This window comes from the organism of the source record quoted next, unplaced genomic scaffold, assembly GCF_019419815.1.
Source record: "Pyrus x bretschneideri cultivar Hongxiangsu unplaced genomic scaffold, Pyrus_bretschneideri_v1 Contig1, whole genome shotgun sequence".
Classification (NCBI taxonomy): Eukaryota; Viridiplantae; Streptophyta; class Magnoliopsida; order Rosales; family Rosaceae; genus Pyrus; species Pyrus x bretschneideri.
The window spans coordinates 13,482,571-13,507,626 of record NW_025999390.1 but is presented as its reverse complement, the minus strand read 5'-3'; the positions used below and the strand labels follow the sequence as shown (position 1 = coordinate 13,507,626).

At 35.3% G+C, this 25,056-nt stretch overlaps 1 protein-coding gene across 1 annotated transcript; it reads right to left on the bottom strand.

The window, feature by feature from the left end:
• Positions 1–10,061: 10,061 nt before the first annotated feature.
• On the bottom strand, positions 10,062–11,679 carry LOC103932537 (transcription factor MYB1-like). Its single transcript, XM_009342161.3, has 3 exons — positions 11,518–11,679; positions 11,248–11,377; positions 10,062–10,761 (listed from the first exon to the last, which is right to left on the bottom strand). The coding sequence occupies exons 1-3, from the start codon at positions 11,648–11,650 to the stop codon at positions 10,128–10,130; spliced, it is 897 nt and encodes a 298-aa protein (XP_009340436.2). The 5' UTR covers positions 11,651–11,679; the 3' UTR covers positions 10,062–10,127.
• Positions 11,680–25,056: the final 13,377 nt, after the last annotated feature.

Genomic DNA, 25,056 nt, shown 5'->3' with positions numbered 1-25,056 from the left:
AAAAACTTGGGCAACCGAACCCAACCCAAGTAAACCCGAACCAAAATAAATTCGGATCCGAATGAAACCCAACTCGTACCCGAACCTGAATTGTGAATCTTGGGTTAGGGTTAGGTTGACCTTCCAACCCGTCTGAGTTGCACCCCTAGTATCATTAAGTGATCCAAAAAATCAGTGGTTAAAATTTGCATATAGAGATGTAATGAATCTTTGCACGTTTAAATTTTGTATAAAACTATTGTGTATAAATCTCGTACTACTAAATAAGACATAACATTGTATCCATACCCATTTACTGCAAAATATAACTACAAGTTAGAACGATTTGGTTTTGTTGGTAATTATTAAATGACTCAATAATCTTGTTTAAACTAAGATGATAAAGTATCATTAGACTATAGTACTAAATGACTCAATAATCTTGTTCAAACATCCACAGGAGTCGAAGCTAATGTTAGAGTATGAAAGATTATGTTTGTAAGTGCATGGTAGTGCTGTTAGAAGGGCAATTAGAGCATCTCCAAAGGAGATGCCAAAATATACACATCAGCTATAACAGGAAAAAAAAAACCACACTAATATTCTCCAACTAAAGTGTCAAATCCTATGTGGCGATGACATGGATTGGCAGCAAGGTTGCTGTCAAATTTGACAACAGCTTCAAATATTTTTTTATTTATTAATTATTAAATGTATTTTATCAATTTTTAATTAGTTTAATCATTTATTATAACTAATGTTGAGTTGACCAATGCAATTATCCTACTTTTTTCTTCTTTTCAATCAAGGAAGGTGAACAGTTAATGTGACAACCCGTTCCAAATTTTACGTTTTTATTTTATTTTAAAAGCGTGAAATTACGAAATTGCCCTAGAGGTAAGGACTTTGACTTCCGTTGACCATCGACTTGAAAGATGTGGGACTTATTCTTTTAGCATATCCTCGTAGTACTCATTGGTACGAACGTATAGGCGAAAGTCGTTTGCGAGTCCGGATTATAACGGTATAGTTACGGACGTTCGAAATTGGTTATTCAAGGTGAGTGTTTATTTAAATTAAATGGAAGCCCAATCAGAAAGAAAGAAGAAAAAAAAAAAAAAAAAAAAAAAAAAAAAAAAAAAAGAAGAGGGAAAAAGGCTTCCCGTGCACCCATACCCGCACCACCGCGAGGCCATATTCCAAGGCCGATTCCGGCCAACTCCGGTGGAGTTTTTCGATGCCACCACCACCATTTTGAAGCTCTCATTCCCCTCTACAAAACCCACCCAAGAACCACCTTGATTGACCACGGGATGTGGAGGTTTGAGGCCACGAAAGTTGACGAAAATCAATGGTACTCCGGCCACCCTTCTCCATTTTCCGGCAAATCGGCAAAGCGATGGCCGATGCCACCACTTGGGCTTTGTAGCCCATCATCCCAGGAGCAAAACCCAACCAACCTTGACCCCGTTGGACCACCGTAGACGACGAATCGACGTCGGGAAGTTTTAGGCACCCGCCGGCTTCGTGGGCAAAATTGACCATCTTCCGTCCACTTTTGGACTTCGTGGCAGGTATGAAAGTTGCTCCACTCACTGAGATCTTCATTTCTGTGAAGTTTGATAATTTTTGGAATTTGTTGGATTTTCCGGCGAGTCGGGGCGGCCGACCGCCACCCGCGGCGGCGCGTGCGGCGGCGCGTGGCCGGTGAGCCGCCAATGCTATTTTTAGGCTATGTCGAATGTTTTGAATTCAGTTTTGTCATTCGAATGACGTAGGTTGATCGTTGGAACCTAAATTCGTTATAATACGCTACTTGATAAAAATGTGAATCGATGATCCGACCGTTGGATCGTCACCAAAATTGGATACATTATAATACGTAATATTTAAAGATCATAGGAATTTACGGATCGGGAATCCGACTTACGGATCTTCCTGAATTGGATTTGTAAGTTAGTAAAATAAATGTTCACGACCACTTGTTTTAGACAATTGGCGAAGATCTGACCGTTGGATCGTAATGAAATTTTAAGATGTTATTCTAGAAACATATTGTGGATCATTGGAAGTTGCAGATTGGAAATCTGATATGCGGATCTTCCGGGTCAGGTTATACAGGGTTGTAAACCCTACCGTCGATCCTTGATCGACGGTTGACTTGTGGTCAATAGGTCTCAACCTATTTTAGAATGTCGTTGAGGTTGTGTTTTATGTGAATTGCATATTCTTCAGATAAGAGTTCTGAGATGTGATTTGATAATTGGCCACAGGGACCGATCATTCAGGACGCCTCGATGCGCGTGCTAGAGTAGTATAGCGTGGACTTCAGGTGAGTGGATCTTTTCCTTTTTATTGTGCATATTATTGAGAGTTCTATCGACACCTTTAAATTGATTAGGCATATTACTTTCATATATAATTATTGTGAATGCTTGAAGTACAATGTGAACTACGAATGGCTTGATCCTTGTTTAGGGTACGTAGGCAGTCTAACGAGACGTTAGATGCAGCCATAAAATATTTGAGACAAAAGCCTTGCTTGGGAAATTGAGTAATGCGAAGGAAATTGGTAAAGACAAGTTTTAGTTTTGTGAATTAGTTAGTTAAATTAGAGTTAATTGGATTGTTATGGATAATTATCCCTGAAAATAAGTAGTTTGGGAGTATGGCGTTATTGATTGTACACTTCACACCATATTGTTTATAATTGAAAATGCTACGACATGGTTGAGTAGTAGATTGCATCATGATATATCCATGTGTATATTACTTGCTTATAATTATTGGGAATGCTTTCAAGTGCAAAGGTGAACTCAGGACACCCAGGTAAGTTCAGGTGAGTTTATGGTATTAATTGAATCGATTGAGTTATAGCATGACTACAGTGATGAGTTAGGCAACTTCGATACTGTCGTACTGGTTGCTATGTGTTGCACATGTTATGATGAGATATGGATAAATCGTATAGGTCACTATAGGTGACTCCGACTTATATGCTAGCCATGATTGATGAGATATGGATAAGTCGTATAGGTCACTATAGGTGACTCCGACTTATATACTAGCCATGATTGACGAGATGTGGATAAGTCGTACAGGTCACTATAGGTGACTCCGACTTACATGCTAGCCAAGATTGACGAGATGTGGATAAGTCGTACAGGTCACTATAGGTGACTCCGACTTACATGCTAGCCAAGATTGATGAGATATGGATAAGTCGTATAGGTCACTATAGGTGACTCCGACTTATATACTAGCCATGATTGACGAGATGTGGATAAGTCGTACAGGTCACTATAGGTGACTCCGACTTACATGCTAGCCAAGATTGACGAGATGTGGATAAGTCGTACAGGTCACTATAGGTGACTCCGACTTACATGCTAGCCAAGATTGACGAGATGTGGATAAGTCGTACAGGTCACTATAGGTGACTCCGACTTATATGCTAGCCATGATTGACGAGATGTGGATAAGTCGTATAGGTCACTATAGGTGACTCCGACTTATATACTAGCCATGATTGATGAGATACAGATAAGTTGTACATGTCATTTTAGCTGACTCTGATTGATATATCATTTTGTATTGATGGATATTTTTGAGGGTATGATTCTTACCCATACTACTGTACCTCACTTATGCTCTGACATCGCGTGTGAAATGGGTTCGCTCCCACTCGTAGCGCACTCTGGTATTTAGACACTTTTAGATTCAAATTTATTCACTTTTTATGCACTATCACATTTTATGGCTTCGTCACCTTCCAGGTGTCGGCCAGCACAGCTCGATTCAGGGTCCAAGTGGACTTTCTGGGTCGGGGTGTGTCAGTTAAACTTTAAATGTCATTTATTAAATTTTAATATGTTTAATAATTTATTTTATAAAATAATAATTTAATTTGACATATCGGTTAGATAACAAAACTTTAAAAGATGTCAAAGTGCCACATAAGCTGTCAAAATTTAAATTTTATGTTCAAAATTTGACATCTCCTTTGGAGATGGTCTTATTTAACCTAAAAGTGGAAGAAATACCACTACATTACAGTATCTAGTGATAAAATATCAAACAAAGTCTTTTTATTTGAGAAGAATATCAAACAAAGATTTAGTTTTTTACAATAGATAGTTGTATCTTGGATAAAGTACAAAAAACTACCTCAACTATTAGAGTCACGACAGTTTCATACCTCATCTTTTAAAATTGACAATTTCATACCGCATCTTACGAATTTGTGACAATGTCATACCTCCGTCAATTTTTCTATTAGTTTTTCTGTTTAGTGCTGACGTGATTTGATTCGGGACCTACTTTCTATTAAAAAAATTATTAAAAACTAAAAAACAATTATTTAATATTTTTAAAATATTAAAATAATAATAAAAAGCAGAGGAAAAAAAAAAAAAACCCTCATTTCATCCCTCCCTTCCCCCTCCTCCCTCCTCCCCATCTTCATCTTCTTCCCCCACCTGCAAATCCCAAAAAAAAAAAAAAAAAAAAAAATCCAATTTGTCTTCCTCCCACACCCACACTCTTCTCCCTCCTGCAACCCAGAAAAAAAAAAAAAAAAAAAAAAAAAAAAAACCAATTTGTCTTCCTCCCACACCCACACTCTTCTCCCTCCTGCAACCTAGAAAAAAAAAAAAACCCCAGATCATGTCGGCGGGAAGATGGGTGAGCAGAGAAGGTGGAGGATGGGTACGGAAGAAGATGTGGAGAATGGATGAAAGTGGTGGATTTGGGGTTTGATGGGTTTTCAAATTATTTTTTTTTTCCTCTTCTTCAATTTTTTTTTTTTTCCTTCCTCCTTTTTTTCCTCTTCTTCTTCTTCTTCCTCCTCCTCCTCCTCCTTCTCCTTCTTGTTCTTCCACAGGGGGTTGTTGGGTTTTCAAAATTTTTTTATATTTTTTATTTTTTTGGGTTTGCAGGTGGGGGGAAGAAAATGAAGATGGGGAGAAGAGAGAGGAGGGGGGAGGGGGAGAGGAGGGACGAACTGATGGTTTTTTTTTTCTTCTCTGCTTTTTATTATTATTTTAATATTTAAAAAATATTAAATAATTGTTTTTTAGTTTGTAATAATTTTTTAATAGAAAGTATGTCCCGATTCAAGCCACGTCAGCACTTAACAGAAAAATTGACGGAGGTATGACATTGTCACAAATTCATAAGATACGGTATGACATTGCCAATTTTAAAAGATGAGGTATGAAACTGTCGTGACCCCAATAGTTGAGGTAGTTTTTTGTACTTTACCCTTGTATCTTTGTTTTAGGCCCCAAAAAGTGATTAAGGGTACACATTATTTATCGATTTTTCGACAATTTAAAGTTTTTATTTTTTATTTTTTTGTCAAACGATAGTTTTTGTTGATTAAATATTAGGTTAGTTATCGACGGGATTTGAACCCACGTTATAATGTAAAGGTTCAATACATTTTCACTGCTACGATAAAGGGTCACTTGATGTGACAATGTAAGTGAGGAGAAAAGAGTGTAGGGAGAGAAAGTTTTAATTGATGAAACGCTTTCTTTTAGTGTTAATAAAGAAATCCTTCACTTTTTCATCGGATCTTTCTTATTTTTAGAGAAAAGAACAAGTACAAGTCAATCGAACAAATTTGTTTTGAAATTGCCTTCTCTTTCTCTCAAATACTTCCTTAAACGTGGGTTGAAGTATATCTACAAGCAAGTCGAGATCAAGAAGACCAAGGCGGCTCCATTAGTAATTGAAGCCAGAGATTATGATGTGAAACTTGACAAAGAACTTTTTGGTGAGTCCAAATAATATGCTTCATGATTGTGGCTCTTTTTTTTTGCTCTTTTTTTTTTCTTGAAATATCATCGTATTTAATCTAACTGTATTTGATGTTTTGAAAACGGTGATTCCTACAAATACATATAGGAATGAGATACTATATAAACAACAAATAAAGACGTAATTATCGGCTGTCAAGTCAATTACTATTTTTTTACATGAAATGTAGTTTAAGCTTGTAAGTGTTTTAGACGTAGTTGTGTAATTTAATCTTAATAGGAGTGGTTGGTATTATTGTGTATGTCAAAGTCATATACAAAGAGGTAACGGTAGTCTTACTGTTTCATGCACCTTTTTTTATTCTCGTTTTTTCTTTTATGTCGACGAGAGAGAAAAAAAACATACATAAGAGGTGCATGAATAAAATATTTACAATTTTAATCAAATGGTCCATATCATATACATGCATATCATATGGCAACATAAAATTCCAAATTAGAAAACTAGGAAATTAGCTACTTGTCATCATTTGATGCACCATGGAATTTAAATTTCAAACAAAATCAGTTCAGTCTTTGACCAATTAACAATGATGGGACATTGGAAAACTTTGGTTTGAAACATTAATTCCACCAGTTAACACAGAGACGCCAATGTGGTTAAATAGACTCACAACAACTACAGAGAGACAGAGCTGTGGGCTCACAAATAATCAACCCAAATCGGTGGGAAAGATGGAAAATAAGGCTGGAAGAATGTGAAGGTTTCAGGGAGTTTTTAGTAGAAGATAGAAAAAGAAGTGTACGCGCGTGCGCGCATATATATATATATATATATATATTCCTACAAGAAAGAAGTGTATGATAACATTTTTAGAATTTTATTAGGAACATTTTGAATGTTCCAAAATACTTTAGTTGTAAAATGAATGCATTGATCACACAATGAGAGAAGTAATCTTGCCAAAAATATACACATTTCTTTCGAATGAAGTTTCACTATAAACCGAATTAGGTAATATAGAAAGTGACTCAACTTTCTAATAAGTCCATGTAAGGGTCCTTCCAACCACTAATATGGAATTTATTCTCAACACGTCCCTAATAGTGTGTCAATAATCTACTCTAATACCATGAAAAAAGTTGAAGTTTTGTCATAAAACCAATTGAACAATATAATAAATAGCTCAACTTACTTAAAAACTTATGCAAAATCTTTCCTCCATTAATGTATGATTTATTTTGAATATCCTTATTATCGAAAAACTTTTAGGTTGTATATTATCTTTTGTTCAAAAAAAAAAAAAAAAAAAAAAAAAAAAAACTTCTAGGTTGTTATTGACACGTGATGATTGAATGGTCTTCATGAGAGAGAGAGAGTAATGAATGGTTGGATAATTGTGATCAATCGTGGGAAGCCATTGACATGTATGGACGGGAGGACAAGATTCCAAATTAACAGGAATTACTGGAGCTGATGACTGAAACGGGTCGTGCAATCTATGGTCTATTCATGACTTTTGGAATACCGAATATTCCGGAGGTTTTAACTATTAAATTTGAAAAATTTATTTGAATACATATAATATCTTTTTATACACAACTTACTTTTTTTGCTCATATTATTTTTTATTAAATAATTATTCTTTCTTTAAACTCAAATTTATTACATAAACTACATTCACAAACTCAATTCAATATCTTTACACCCATTCCTTTTATAAAATAACATTTGTAATTGATTTTTTTTTTTAAAAAAAAAAAGAGGCATCCTCCCCCCCCCCTCTCTTTTCTTCCCACTAGCATTTCCATGGCTCTTTTTTTTTTCTTTTCTTTTATTTTTTCTTTCTGCTACCAAACCTAGACATTTACCATTTTTCTTTCTACCAATGTGCATAAACAACAAATCAAACAATTCATCCCCTTATATTTATCAATAAGCAAGGATGTATATAATCTAAGAACATTGGTAATGAGTTTTTTCTTATAATTTTCCAATTGCAGAAAGTTTAACAAACCATTCGTGATTGATGAAAAAAATTGAAACCCAAATACTTAATAGTAATTATGCAATAGGGTAAAATAGACAATTAACAATTTAAATTTAAATTGGGTATAGAAAAAGATTAAATGAGTTCAAATAAAATTTTCTATTAAATTTATGTTTAAATATATAAAATTAGAATTTAACTGCTAAAATACCTAAAGACTTAGTACTCCGGAGCACTCAAATTTGTTATGCTTGATAATGTCCAATAATCGTACATAATTATTATAAGTTATCTTATCTCGAGCATAATAGTCGCACATGTTATTCGAAACTACCTCCTCAACGTCCATTCTTATGGTATATATTGAAAGTCGGATGGTGCTGTTGTAGCCTGGTCCCGGCCTGGACCACGAGGCTTCATGCAGAGGTACAATATTGTCATTGGATATCCATTGTCATCAACTTGGATCCTACGTTCCTGTACCTATGGGATTCTCGTCCATTTTCATGAAAAAAAAAACAAAAAACAAGAACAACAAATGAAGTGATGATTTTTGCTGAATTTTTTCACGTGCGTACATTATTATATACTTGCATTAGAACTTTTTCAAGGGCAAAACTAGGAATTTATCACAGGATGGACTAGCTTGATGTCTTTTCTTGTTTACGATTAATTATGAAAACAGAGATGTGTGAAATTTGAAAAGAAATTAGTCCATTACTTTGCTTCCGTTGAACTTTAACAGACAAATGTATTAAAAATCCTTGAATTTGTCAAGAACTACAAGTATGTAGAAGAAGAGAAATGAGACAAAAGTGAAAAGAGACAAAACTAATTATTCTAGATTGTAATGTAAGCAAGATTTTCCTTTTCTATGTGAAGCTACATGGGGTATAGCCAGGCCGAAGTAGTCTAGTTGTTGTTCCGCCAGTGTGTATTTTAGCAATATATACGATGATAAGGTGCATGCATCGCGTATTTCTGTAATCATATGATTTGATCAATGTGCATAAACAATGCTATCATGTTTTTTTTTTTACCTCTTACACTCTTGTTAATTTTTATCTATTGATTTTTTTCAATACGTTCAATTTGAAACTCAACGTACACACAGGCGAAACTAAAAATGACTTTTTTTTTTTTTTTGGGGGGGGGTGGGGCGGGGTCCACAACTAAGCAATAATGTCGAATTCCAAAAAGAGTGCATCCAACGCAAACCTTCTTTTTTTTTTTCTTTTTTCTTTTATTTTAAGTGAGACGTTTTGTCGAACACTTGGCCAACTTATATACCTATTGTCTGCTTAGCGTACATCCCTCCCCTTTGTGCCATTTTAATTGTGTCCTTATGACCAATATTATTATAGTGAACAAATAGATAAATTAAATATGCATAGGGCTGGGAGGTTAAATTTATTAGCCATATGGGAAGAAGGATTTTTTCTTCATGAGCTGCCAGAATCAACTCTATAACTAAACAATTTTGTGTTATATTCGTCTTTTGGGAGTTTTGAATGAGAAGCAAGTGATAAAGTTGCTGGTTGTGGTGATATTTGATTATTATTTGTCCTAGTTCGATTCAACATCAAATTGAGTGATGGAAGGTGACTGCAATTTTAGCGGAGCCTTGGTTCATGCTAAGACCACAATCTCCCCCATCCGAAAACTTGAGAGGGCACGTGCCCCCTCTAGCTTTTATTAACATCCGCCCTGAATATACATACATATACATATGTATATATATACACACACACATATACATATACATATATATATATATGTATCAACAAGTGTATAAGGATTTTGTCTTTAGATAAAATTATGTAGCACGATCCCTAATTCTAATGCATTTGAAGTATAAAGTGTTATAACTTTGAAGCTCACATGTTACGTTTTGAGCAAATTAATATCCCAAATACTTTGTTTCCTTTAGGTAATGCTAGAGGGAGACTAGCTTTTTAAATCAAAATTTTAAAATCATATGACTTGGTTATTAATGATTGAATTATTATTTATGTGTTGATTGGCGTGCTTATTTTCTATCGGTGACATATCATATGATTTGTGAATTTGATTAAAAAATTTAATCTACCTAATATTACTCTTTTTTATAGTCGCACCCGCGGCTTGGCAAGCAAATATACAAACAATTTTGGAGACACGTACGTGTTTTGTATGCTCACATGCATGTGCATGGTATGTGTTCAGCATGCTCACATGTGCATTGTACTCCATATAAGTTCTGAAACTAGTCATACCAAAAAAGAAAGTACATGTCTCCCACTTATTGACCGACGGAAATCAAACCAGAAACTAATAACTAAAATGGATTTCTCTTAAAGGAATGTTTTATTGTCAACATTAACATTAGCTAGGATTTGATCGATTTTTAATGCCTTCACTTTTCATCACCGTCGTCAGAATTCAGAAAATATGAAATTGCATTGAGGCGGTCGACACGATCTTGATCATCATTTGGCTGAAATATCGGGTCATCGTGATGATCATGATCAGTAGCCGTCCAATTTTCCAGCATTGCTTCACCCGTCAAATCTTCAAGCTTGGTGATTCCGTCTTCCATTTCTTGATCACATTTATTGATTTGATCTTGAAGAAATTTATCTGTGTTTAGCAAATCAGATATGAGGTCATCGATATTGAAATCGATTAGCATACCACACAGCGGTGAGTCCTCCTGATGATCCTGAGCCCCTGATGGACTAGGGCTTTCACACGGGACCAAACCAGGGTTTACATTTGATCTATCAACCATTTGATCGTGACCGTCCAAATGTGATGGGATGACAACCTTCCTGCACTTAAATGCTTTTGTTCGAATCACCTGGACCGTCCGATGTGACTTTGGTTCTGATTTCGGTTTTGGTGTGTACTCGTTTGACTTAGCAGTACTACTACGCTCATGAGGAGCCTTGTCACTTCCTTGTTCCGTTTTCTTACTCAGACTGGTGTTCCAGTAGTTCTTGATCTCATTGTCTGTTCGCCCCGGCAATCTTCCAGCGATCAATGACCACCTGATGAAATACATACACCACCATAACATGTAAAAATTCAGAAGTTAATCTTGTTTCAAAAAATATATCTACTTTAATGAGTATGGATATATACTGGCTTCCATTTTCTCTATCCTTATTGTGGCATGTTTTTCTTTCTTTAGGTCTACTGTATGTATTTGTTCTAGTGAGCTTTATTTGTCTATGAAGAGTAATGTTCATTATGCCCTCCCACTTTTTCTTATTTTTTAAATTCCTTCCTCAATTTAATAAATATAGATGGCGACGGACATGTTTTCCGGCACACTAAAAATTTCTCCATTGGTTCTAATCCAAAAGACCTAACAACACCTAATCTTCTATCTTGTTATTTCTTCAATATTAATGTTCAAATAGATGTTGTTGACGCCAAAAGATGACCGACAATCAGAATTGAATTGAGGAACACCATAATCACACATAAAAATGGAGTTGAACTCAATCTTCCATGCACGCAAACATACATACCTGTTTCCAAGAAGCTTGTGCAGTCTAATGATGAGCTCCTCTTCTTCACTGGAAATGTTACCTCTCTTAATGCCAGGCCTAAGATAATTCAACCATCGCAGTCTACAGCTCTTTCCACACCGGTTTAGTCCTGCAGTAAAATAATTAATGTTAATTTGAACCCTAATTGAAAGTGTATATATATATATATATATATGAACCAAAAAAAATTTAAAAAATAAATATTGTAAATCTAAATATGTAAGTATATAGGCACACAATTAAACACACCAGCTCTTTGAGGAAGGTCTCGCCATTTTCCTTCTCCATTTGTTTCAATGTAGTTGGTAAGGGCTTTATCTTCCCAAGCTGACCATGCTCCCTTGTTTAGCCCTTCTTTATCACAGCAAGGTTTTCTCCCCATCTCTCTCTCTCTCTCTCTCTCTCTCTCTCTCTCTCTCTCTCTCTCTCTCAGTTCAAACACAACAACAGTCTAGCTTTGGACCGTGTTTGATTGATTAGAGCCTTAGACTACTCCACATGGTGATGTGCAGGGACATATATATATGTGCGCATGCATGTGAATGCCTTTAGCAGGATTAATTTTTGTGCATTGAAAGTAGCAGTATGAAGTGTTATTATTTCACGTGTTATAATGAAAAGACTACGAAATTATGTTTGTACTACTTTAAAATAAAATACATGTTGTAATTTAATGGTACTTCAACGGTAATCCGAACATAAAAAAATTAGTAGGGTAATAAAGCTTAGGTGCCACTTGAAGGCCAAACACTTAAGGGTTGTGGAGTAATAATTTACTTTATTACTAAATAAGATTCTACCAATAATAGTAGAGTATCTTTTGTTTCTCTCACTTATATGCTTTGATATACACGTACATGATGGTATATGTGTGTGTATATATATAAATCCGCATATATAAATGTGTGTGTGTGTGTGTGTGTATCCGCATGTATAAATGTGTGAATAATGAATGAGGAGAAACATAATTAGCACGTATCAGTTTCTTTTTTCTAATCTTACCTAAGCATTTAACCTCAACCATCGATAAAAATCCAATGTATATTTTTTTTTTTTCAGACTTAAATTGTTAAATAAACGGATATATGACTTATAGTTTATGTTCACAGTTGGACAAGAGATCATATATGTATCTCTCATGTACCAATTAGGTACATGACATTGTTAGAAAATTACTTGTTAATGCACAAGCATGGCATTGTTCTCAAATCTCATGTTTGGTGGAATCTCATGTATGAAAGATTTGCCAGTACTGTAAATTATAAAACTACAACAAAAATCGATAATTATATATCATAGATTCTCTATGGCATAAACTGGGTTCCAAATAACAGAAACAACGGACACAGTTATCAGAGCTGAATCCAAATCATCCCACACCACATGGCATCAGCATAAATATTCAATGACTGAGATCCTCATCTCTGCGAGAGATTTTTCAATGTGATCAGTAAACGGAATATGTGTCATTATACAAACAGTGGAATATGTGTGCTAAAAAGTTAATAACTTAAAAAATAAAATTTTCTATCACTTTTATTAAAACACATGATATGTCATTTGTGTTCCTGTCATAATAAAAAATTTCTCTATCTCTACCTCAATCTTTAACTAATCATGAACAGTCACGTTTCCCATCAGAGCTTAACTAATCATCAACAAAGCGTAGCTAATCATCCACAGTCACGCTTTCCAATATCTTCACTAAGGTCTCTTTAATTTACAACATGTACCAAATCTTCATCAAAATTCTGGTTGGCACCATTTCCACTCATATTTAATTTCATCACCATGTGGGCCTTCTGTAAATATTAATTTAGTTTAATCATGTTTAATTAGTCCATTATTATATGTACTCGGGGACTTGGGAGTTCAATGTAGTAATTTAATGTTGGGCAGCTGCATGCATATTCATTTAACTTTAATAAGGCAGATCCAAGTTTACTTCTAATCGAGGATATCAATTGCACAGTCGAACCGTATTTTAGTGTGATGACGTTTTGCACGTTGATTCTTATATTAATGGGATATTACCAGGCTTCTTACGCCATCTCCGTCGAAGGGCTTCAGGCTACATTTAACCCTAAGGTCGTGTTTGGTACACCAAATAGGATACCGGATAGAATTAATAATACTGAGTACGGTGTTTGGTGTTCGTTCGTATTAGATAGCCACCGATTAAATAACTTGGGCCCACTTACTTTATACGGTAAGCACCTTTTTCCTTATCCCCTTTAAAACCACGGTACAATTTAGTCGGCTTCTTGAGAATGTACCCTCGCTTTCTCCTTCCTCCTAAAAGCGCACTCTCGCTCTCTCTTCCTCTCCAGACAGTACAAGAAAATCTCTCGCTCTCTCCTTCCTCTTTAGCCGCACCGATTCTCTATAGACGCACCGCTCCCAGGTTTGTCTTCTCATTCTTCTTCTTTTTCCCAGGTTCCACCCCTCCCTCTGTTCTTTCCCCTCCTATTTTTCTTGCAATTTTCTTTCAATTGTTTGAATCTAGTTATTGTTTTATCTATAATTATGCAATTGATTATGTAATTTTGTGTTTTAATTAAAATTTTCGAATTTAGGGTTTATTGTTGGGGTCGAATACCTTAGACTCGAAGCTCTCAAGGCCATTTCCTTTTTTCTTGAATTCCTGCGATTCTTTGATCCAAAACCTTTGAACCCTTTTCTGGAATTTCGATCCCACCCCACCAAGTGGAAGAGAAAGAGGACAGACTCTGCATGTTTGGGTGATGAGATTGGCATCCATTGGAAGAAAACCCTGCAATGAAGCAACATTGGAAGAAGGCCAACTTGAATGAGAAGTATGATCAGTGTTTAAGATGTGAAACTCATCATCTTCATGAGCATGAAAAAGAGTTTGTGAGAATTCAGGCAAATGTTTTTTATTTTTTATTTTTTATAGAGATTGATGCGTTCTACAACTTGAATGAGAAGTATGATCAGTGTTTGAGATGTGAAACTTGTCAATTTTTTTTTCTTCCCCTTTCTTATCTGGTTTAGTCCTAAACACAGTATAAATAATACGGTCATTAGTCCAATACTGCACCAAACGCTCGACTAATTTAGTCAGTACTATTTGGTGGCTATTTATCCTATCCAACAGAAATAATCAGTACAGTCCTGAGTTGCCAAACGAGGCCTAAAGGTGCGTTTGTTACACCAGACTATCTCGGACTAGACTAGCTTCAGGAATTAAGTTGGACTGGCTTATAATAGACTAAACTGGACTGACTTAGTGAAGCAGTTTGATGCAATGTCGGACTAATAATTAGGATAATGAAAAATAGTGAAATAGCAAATTTAAACAATAGAATTACATCCAACTCAACCGCAAAATACCCATAGTCAAATCAAATGATATAATTACAGTAAGAGTACTTAACGGCAATTGCTTGGAAACGAAAGCAAATATTGAGTTTTTGTGCATTGTAGCATTACAATTTGTAAAAACAAATAGTGCTTTCAACTACAACTTAGGAATTCAGAATCAGTTCATCCAACTTTCTCACTTTTTGGTCTAAAATCCCTCTAAGCCTCTAAAATTAAGAAATCTATAAACATTGAAATGTTCAGCAACCCAAATGTCCCAAAATTGTTAAAAACTCAAACTCATTAGACCACAAATTCGGAGGAAGAAAATTTCCATTTCTTCTTCACAGCCTACCAAAATCGATGAATAATACCATATTCATTCATCCCAATGTTAACATAGAATTGTAAGTAAAGGTATTTACAATACATCTCACTAAACAAATAAACTCAAAACTATGCTATTTTGATACTTGTCTGGTCAAAATGCTTTCTGTCATAATGCATAACCATCACCTGCATAAAAAAAAACCAACATAATAAGAAACTTGGCAGACTAATAGAATCAACGTCCAAATTAGCAAAGTATTTTACAAAGCCAGCCATTGGCATCAGATTTCAATATTACCTACTGGTGGGTGATATCAAAGCTCAATACAACAATAAGATGTTACCAATTAGCAAATGCAGTATTACAAAGGATAAGAAATTAGCAAATGCAGAATCACACGTAATGGTCTTTAGTCATTCCATAGCTTCAACTTCATTCAAATTTGAATTGGCATCAGCCATTAAGTTAAAAGTAAGAATAGGAGCAGTAACAACTAAACGAATGAGCCATAACTTCACCACTATTTTCAGTATCAACATCATTGGTCTATAATCTACCCTTTAGACTACAATGTTCCATAGCGATTTCCATGTTAAAGGCACCAGCCATATATACTTTCAATTTGATTCAATAAAACAAAGTACTAAATTATTATTGTATATATAGTTGGCAGCTGTAGCATTTGATCCAAGTAGATGGATTGAGAAATACAATTATTGGCATCAACGTAATGAAAAGTAGCAAGAGTATCAGTTCGTTTTAAGATCACCATATCCTTCCACTACAACAGATCCCCATAATCTAAAATATACAAATTCCAAAAAACTTGAAGTTATAAGTGTTGAATTATAAGTTGTGAGCTAATAGAATTAGAATAAGTTTTGTGGTTTAAATGGTGTATTCACTTGTGCAAAGAATGCCAAGTGTAAAACTCTTATTTGTAAATGCCATGAGTGCCATGTGTTTCTTTACTCTTATTATTAGTTAGATGAGTGGCTATGATCTAAGCTAAGAGATAGAGGGATCCAGCATTCTCTCTAACGATAATATCTCTCCTTACACGACTTGTGTGTGAAAAGGTGTGAAAGAGCAATCTATGAGAATCCATATAGCTTATCTGTGACTTGCAGAAAGAAGCAACCATTTCCATTTCTTCTTTGTGTGCTATTTACTCTTCTTCGAATTCACTCAACTAAAAAGTAGCATATCTCAATTCAATCTAACATAGCCTCAGAGTCAGGTTGCGATTAGAACTGGGCGTGGACTGTGAATTCGAACATTACCGACGTTGGGTTTTCTAGGTTCGCTCAGGGTCAGGTGAAGTTCGCCAGAGTTTGTTTGTAATTTGAGAACTATGTGTTTCTAGGTACACTCAAGCTCGCGATGGCTAGATCTGGGAGTGCTGAAGTTCGGACTCCGATCTTCTTCGGTGAGAACTACAAGATCTGGAGAATAAAAATGGTCACCATTTTCAAGTCACATGGGCTATAGAATCTGGTGGAGAAAGGGATTACGACTCTTGATTTGAAGAAGAAGACGAAGAAAGAGGAAGACACAGACACTGATGGTGAAGATGATGAGAAAATGGCTGCAACCTTCATGAAAGATGACAAACCTTCCCTCGAATCGCAAACACAGACTCAGCAAAAACAACGTTGGATCTATTATATGGAGAATATCATGGTGGGGATCAGGTAAGGTCTATGAAACTTCAAAATCTTAGACGAGAATTTGAATACACTATAATGCGTGATGATGAATCTTTATCTGGGTATCTTACTCGTTTAAATGATCTGATTAATCAAATGAAGATGTTTGGAGAAACTCTCTCAAATGAAAGATTAGTTCAAAAGGTGTTAATTAGTCTCACTAAGGTGTATGATCCTATATGCTTAGTGATAGAAAAATACAAAAAGTCTGGAATATGTTAACTTGCAAGAAGTGATAGCTATATTGAACAGCCAAGAGCAAAGGTTTGATTTGCATTCCTCTGATGCAACTGAAAGAGCATTTGCTTCTCTCACTGTTAATTCAAAATGACAGAGTCGAGGTTATGCTCAGCCTAGTACATTTAAGCCATAGAGAAATTAGAATCAGAAGGGTAAGAAATGGGACTCAAAACTCAAGTTTCAGCAAAAGTCATTTACTAATGCTCCACATAATGGTACTTCTTCTCATATCATGGGTCAAAAAGTTGTAAAACCTTAGTGCAAAGTGTGCTCCAAGTTCCATTATGGTGAATGTAAGTATAAAGGAAAATCTAAGTGCCACAACTGTGATAGGTTTGGGCATTGGGCCAAGGAATATACTGTGGGAAAATCTGTTCAGAAAGCAAACTGGGCTATTGCTAAAACAAAAGTTAATGGGGAATTGTATATAGACAGTGGTTGCAGCAATCATATGACAGGGAATGTCAATCTCCTTATTGATGTGAAGACTAATGTTTCAGGGAAAGTTCAAATGCCAACAAGTGTACTAGCGGATGTGGCAGGAATGGGATCACTAGCAATTGAAACTAACAGAGGAAGAAAATACATCAGAGAAGTCATGTACTTACCTCGTTTAAAGGAGAATTTGCTTAGTGTTGGGCAAATGGATGAACATGGGTATTATCTTGTGTTTGGTGAAAGAATGTGCAATGTTTTTTATGGCTCCTCTCTCGATTGTCAAATTATTAGTGTGAAAATGAAAGGTAACAGATGTTATCCCTTATCTCTAATGCTTGAGAAATAGCTTGTATTGAAGACCAATTTTGCCCACTGTACATGGACTTGGCACAGAAGATTAGGCCATTTGAATATTGGTGGAATCAAACCGTTGAAGGATAAAGACATGGTCCATGGTCTACCATATCTAGAAGAGTATGATGTATTTTGTGAGGGCTGCCAATATGGTAAACAACAGGGAAAGTTTTCTAAGTGGTCAAGCACAAAGGGCTAGTGCTCCACTCAAATTAGTTCATGTTGACTTGTGTAGGCCAATGAGAAATGAATCTATAAGAGGAAATAAGTATTTTGTATTGCTTGTAGATGATGCAACTAGAATGATATGGGTATACTTCCTTCGATATAAATTTGATGCTTTCACTTGTTTCAAGAAATTTAAGGCATTGACTGAGCTACAGAGTGGATTGAAGGTGAAATGTTTGAGGAGTGACAGAGGAGGGGAGTTCTTATCTACTGAATTCAACCAATTTTGTGATACATAAGGCATTCAAAGACAACTTTCTCTTACATACACTCCACAGCAAAATGGAGTGGTAGAAAGGAAAAATAAAACAATGGTTAAAATGGCTAAGTCTATGCTACATGATAAAGGGATGCCTTACTATCTGTGGGCAGAAGATGTGCACACTGCAGTTTATATATTGAATCAATGCCCTACCAAGTCTCTTAACAACATAACTCATTTTGAAGCCTATAGTGGAAGAAAACCAGGTATTGCCCATTTGAAGGTCTTTGGCTTAATTTGTTATGTTCACACACCATCTGAGCTAAGACATAAACTAAAGGCTAAGAGTATCAAGGGAGTCTTTGTTGGATATGCAAAGTGTGAGAAAGGATACAGAATCTTTGATCTAATCTCTAAGAAATTGATTCTGTCAAGAAATGTTGTGTTTGATGAAAATTCAACTTGGGATTGGCAAGGAAGCACATAGAAGTATGTGTCATTGCCCAACTGTGAATGGAAGTTTGTTAAGACACCAGGAAGTGAGATTACAAAAGATGAAACTTAAGCCTCAAATAGCTTGTCACCTAACATATTGAGAGAAACTCCTTGTGATGTTGATTATGCACAAATTACCCCACATGCACATTCAAGTGAGTCTTCTAGTAGACTATGTGCAGGTGTGAGAGATACTCAAGCTATTGACCATACTCCATTAAAATGGAGGAAATTGGATGATGTACTTGCTCAATGCAACTTGTGCATTATGGAACCAAAAAAGTATGAAGATGCTGCTGAGGATGAGTCTTAGATGAAAGCCATGAAGGATGAACTCTCCATGATTGAGAAAAATGCAACCTAGGAATTGGTAGACATACCAACTAACAAGCCTATAATGGGTGTAAAGTAGGTGTTCAAGACCAAACTCAACCTTGATGGAATTGTGCAAAAGAACAAGTCAAGGCTTGTTGCAAACGAATATGCTTAGAAACCAGGAATAGACTATAATGAGGCCTTTACCCCAGTTGCAAAATTAGATACAATCAGAACTCTTATTGGCTGCACAAAAGAGTTGGAAACTCTATCAACTTGATGTCAAATCTACCTTTCTAAATGGTGTTTTAGAATAGGAGGTTTATGTAAAGCAACCTGATGGTTTTGTGATAAAATGGAAGAAAGACAAAGTGTATAAACTGCACAAAGCTTTCTATGGTCTCAAACGAGCACCTAGAGCCTGGTATGGAGAAATTGACACCTATGTTGCACAATGTGGATTTGTGAAAAGCCAAAGTGAAGCTACTCTCTACACCAAAGCAAGGAAATTCTAATTGTTTCAATCTATATGAATGACAGTGTATACTAGGAATAGCAATGAGTTATTGAAGGAATTCAAGGAGGACATGATGATCAAGTATGAAATGACCAATTTGGGACTTCTTCATCATTTCCTTGGCATGGGAGTCATTCAAACTCACTCAAGCATATTTATTCACCAAAAGAAGTATGCAACCTCTTTGTTGAATAAGTTTGGTTTGAGTGAGTGTAAATCTGAGTTCATACCTCTTGTTTCATTAGATAAGCTATGCAAGGATGATGGTAGTGGTCCAACAAGTGAAGAACAATATAAAATGATTGTGGGAAGCTTGTTATACCTCACTGTCACTCGACCAGATATAATGTACGTTGCAAGTCTCCTAGCTAGGTTTATGCACTGTCCTACAAACAAACATTTTGGAACAGGCAAAAGAGTGCTTAGATACATCAAAGGCACTTTGGATTATGGTTTGGAGTATGTGAAGGGGAAGAATGTAATGTTAATCAGATTATGTGACAGTGATTGGGAATGATCTGTTGATGACAACAAAAGCACTTCTGGTTATGCCTTCTCCTTTGGCAGTGGAGTATTCTCATGGGCCTCTGTGATGTAGCTTTTTCCACTGCAGAAGCAGAGTACATCGGTGTTTTTGAGGCAACTGCACAAGCCATTTGGCTCCGATTCGTACTTGAAGACTTTGGGGAGTTACAAACTGAAGTAACTCCAGTGCATTGTGACAACATAACTGCAATTGCAATCACTAAAAACCCAATGTTTCACTAGAAAACCAAGCACATTTACATAAGATATCATTTCATCAAGGATGCATTGCAAGAAGAGATAATTGACTTAGTGTATTGTCCAACAAACGAGCAGGTGGCAAACATATTCACTAAAGCTCTAACCAAGGATCAGTTCAACTATCTCAGGGACATGTTTGGTGTGAAATCAACTCAAAACTTAAAGGGAGTGTTGAATTATAAGTTGTGAGTTGATATAATTAGAATAAGTTTTGTGGATTAAATGGTGTATTCACTTGTGCAAAGAATGCCAAGTGTAAAACTCTGATTTGTAAAGGCCATGAGTGCCATGTGTTTTTTTACTCTTATTATTAGTTAGATGAGTGGCTGTGATCTAAGCTAAGAGAGAAGGATCCAGCATTCTCTCTAACGGTAATATCTATCCTTGCACGACTTGTGTGTGAGAGGGTGTGAAAGAGCAATCTAATGAGAATCCATATAGCTCATATGTGACTTGCAGAGAAGAGCAACCATTTCCATTTCTTCTATGTGTGTTATTTACTCTTCTTTGAATTCACTCAACTAAAAAGTATCAGATCTCAATTCAATCTAACAATAAGAACATACATTGCAAATTAGAAGAACAAAATCTATATTAGTAATTAGCAAGCCTACTTTTGATTATATTAACATAAAGCAGGTAAAACAACACAAGTTTGCCTAAAACCTTGAAATAATAGAAAATTACAAATCATAAAAAGTTCATGCCTAGAGATATATTTTCTATGCTTAACTTGTCTTTAAACAAGGACCCATATAAATAGATACTACAACTTGTTTGGTTAAAAGTTTGAGAATTCAATTAGCTACAATATCTAGGTTTTGATAATTTTTACCGAACGAGAATTCTGAATCAAGCCATTGCACAAAGTTCTTTCCTTTGGATGCAGAAAAAGGAAAGAAATTTAAGGGGACCAAATTTCCACCAATTTTCAGCAGAAGAGACCCGAAATAAATATACAACCATAACCGATAATAAATACCCATAAGGGGAAATCAAATTTGTTCAAGTACGTCATAAAATACCCAGAAGCAGAAATCATTGAAGAACAAGCAATTTCACAGCATAAGACCAACCCAGATTTCACATAATCAAAGCAATCCAGATTTCACATAATCAATGCAATCCAGATTTCACATTATCAAAACAACAAATGGAATTTGTAAATAATAAGTGAGAGAAAGACTAACGATTTCTTGGCCTGCTCGAGCGAGCGAGCATAGGCGACGTAGTTAGTCAAGCAATCAGGATAAGATCGATCTGGACGATCAAGACGAGTAGGGCGAGCAGGACGAACAAGACGAGCATGAAGAGGCGAGCGAGCAGGAAGACGACGACGGTTTTAGCTAGTCCGCTCATATTTGGGGGTCTCACTAAGACCACCTAACCACGGAGTTAGTGAAAACGAGTCCCACTTAATACCATTAAACTTAGTCCTGGTAGCCAACAAACAGAGGATTACACTAAAAACTAATGCAGTCCAGTCCAGTCTAGGTTAGTGAAGCCAAACAAACGTGCCCTAAATTGACAAAGTAGGCCTCCAATTATGGCTAAAGGGAACTGGACTGAAAAAATCAGGCTAAGTTTGGCATCAGGCAAAGGAATCGTCATTGGCACTCCAAAAATCTTATTTGACTCCAAATTTGTTTATAATCAGAAAGAAAAAATACACTTGGAAAGAATGTAGAATAAGATTTTTTGGAGCTACTAATAACAGTTCCACTCCAAAAAGTAATAAAATATGAAGGTGAGTAAAATATGAATAAATGCTAGGCACACTAAATTTTTGCACTAAATTTGTGCAACAAATAATGTGGCATCAATCAAATTTGTACTTTAATTCAAGTTGAAATTTGATTAAGAATTATAATAAAAATATATGTGATTAAGAATGTGCCACATCATTTGATACACATATTTGGTGCATGAATTTGGTGTATGTGGTACCACCATAAAATATAGCCATGCATGGTTGGAGATGGAAAAATCTAGCCCTAAAGTAATCTTTAAAATATTAATTTTTAGAGAGCTAAAATATAGTCAAGAGCTACGTTTAGCCCTACATGACTGAAGATGGCCTTACATGTAAAGAGTCATTTCTCCTTACATGACTATGTGATATCATTTAACCATATAAATTTCATAATTTTAACTATTTTTAAGTCGAAAAAAAACTTTTTAGAGACGAATTTTAAATGATGATGAAGAGAGGAAGAGCTAGCTAAACAATGTTGTTAAGAATGTTGGAGTATTAGTCGTACTACTACTTAGGGTTTTTTCGGTCTATCAATTTCTATAGTTTTATGTAGCTATGAATGCAATAAGAGCCTACTGATCACAACGAGAATCACACTCGAAATTGCAAAGGGTACGTCAAGCAATATCCATCCTTCAATGGACCACGTACGATCCTCCTCTTCTCCTACCTGCGTACGTTTTGTCTCCTCCTCTGCTCTTCTTTGCAGATAACAGTAATAGTATTAATTCCAAGAAGAAAGAGGATCCAATGCCTATATGTATTTGCAAGCTTTAGTTGGCACTCGAATCTTCAATATTCATGAGAGATTCACATGTATATTCATCAACTTTATATTGTAAGCATTTTTATAGCAACATATTTTACCTATTTACCTATTAATTCGAACACGTCATAAACTGGCAATAGTTGTTTGGAAGGTTTCACTTTTACTTTATTTATTGTTCGACAAGATTTTACGTAGTTCATGCCGTAATTCTTTCATCATAACTACAATTCTTTCAACATTTAGCACGAGGTTATGTAATTGAAACTCGTTGTTCTAGACAATTTGATTTGTGGATCTCGATCGATTCATTAAAAAAGGAAAAATAAGTAACATCAGTTAAACATCCAAATCACATGGAAGTTTTTTATAATATGACATTCATATCGTTGGGTATAACTATTTGACTTATGTTATAACCCACAATTTAATTTGTTAAATTTGAAAATCAGAGGTAAACTTTATTAAACAAAGAACTACGGTAAATTGCCAATAAGGCTGCATAGAAAGAAAAAAATATATCTTAACTAACTTGTTCTCAACTGAATAACAAACATACTATTTATAATAAATTGACCCTAATCTCTAAATGAAAACCAAATTTAAATGAACTGGCCCAAACCCTAAACATATAAGAAAACCCAAACAATAAAAATAAGGGAATTTTTTGAAATGTCATATGAACTCATACACATTTTTTAATTTGTCATAAGAACTAACATTTTAAGTGTCATATCAATTTTCTGAAATCATTAATTTATCATATCACCTTAACTCCATTAAGTTTTCCATCTAGAATAAGTCACATGTATGGCATATGACTTGTATTCAGGGTTATTTCAGATTTTTTACCTTATTTTCACTAGTTATTATTTTCATTTTATAAAAGAATATCTTTACACTAGGAGGTGGAGGAATAAATTGCCTTCGGACATTTGACCTGCTTTTCATAAGTTCTTTACTTCTCTTTGGGATGAATCCAAAAAAATTTCATTTCAAAAACTTATGATGAACTACTACAAAAGTTCATTAGGCTCTAACATGGAGTTTAACTAATTGCAAGTTTTGAGAATTCAACGTGGCTCATTATGTCCTTAAAAAAAGGGAGTTGAAATGTTTGTGGGGAGTTAAAAGGTCTGAAAGGAGAAAATTTTTTCCATATAACTGGAATATATGCTGAACTGGAGTTCCACAAATAAAAATTTGACATGTGCATATTTTAATCTTTTTAATTAAAAATGCCAATTATTTTAGAAATTCACACTACAATAATCAGAAGCTCACGAGCATCAATCTCAGATGCCGATTAACCATCTAGTACACCAACCTTCATCACCTGCCGGCAATTTAACTGGTGTCATCCATCCCTGTCTCTGTACTTTCTCTTTCTTTTCTTTCCTCTCTTTCTCTCCCACTCTTGCTTCTACTACATGGAACCCAAGGATTGTCGAAGAGACTCATGAAATGTTCGAGAATTCAACGCGGCTTATTCATTCGTTGCCATGTGGCCTCTACCATCACTAAAAACTAAGTATTTAATGTCTTGAACAGCTGATTATTTTGTTATCTCATATACACCTCACGTCCTAAATGATTAGTGATGGTGGAATCCACGTGGCATCAAATGAATGGGGAGGTCCTAAAAAATTAGTGATGGTGGAATTCACATGGCATCGAATGAATGGGAAAGGGAAGAGGGGTGGAGGTAGTTAACATCCCTCTTATATATAGATAACACAAACAAAACCATGTCTAATTAAACTCGATAGTTAAGGAATATTTCTATGTGGTCCAATATTTCAATAGATAAGATGTTGAGTTTTCATTTATGCGTTTGGATTCTAAACTTCTCATCTCCTAAATTATTATAACAATTTTGAATCCTCCCCGGTCCCTCCCCTTAATAATATTAATTTGTGAAAAAAAAATCTTAAAGGAATATCGAATAAACGTTTCATAGAAAACAGAATGTCTGATTAAACTCGATCGAGAAGACATGGCGTGAGTGCAGTGTCATGATTGGTAAAATACAAGGCATGATGGGAATCTTGGGAATTTGTCAAGTAATGCATGCATGATTAGTTTTGCCACTGATTTTTGTTTCTTATGTTTTGGGAAATATTTTTGTGTAGCAAGTTCAAATTTCGATTTTACATGGAAGTTAAAATAATGGATGAATTTGTGTCCTAGAGACTCTAGCCTATTAGAGTTACAAGGGTCTATACAAAACGAAAAGGAGAATCTTCAAGGACGGCTAGAATAATCACAAAAGCACCGCTTTCCCCTTGTTAAGCAAAATGTTCAACTACATAGCAGGATCCAAGTAG

Coding starts and splice junctions, on each gene's coding strand:
- LOC103932537 (XM_009342161.3), bottom strand. CDS start 11,650: ATGGGGAGAAAACCTTGCTGTGATAAAGAAGGGCTAAACAAGGGAGCA. Junction 11,378..11,517: donor AGACCTTCCTCAAAGAGCTG/GTGTGTTTAATT, acceptor ATTTTACTGCAG/GACTAAACCGGTGTGGAAAG. Junction 10,762..11,247: donor CACAAGCTTCTTGGAAACAG/GTATGTATGTTT, acceptor GTATTTCATCAG/GTGGTCATTGATCGCTGGAA.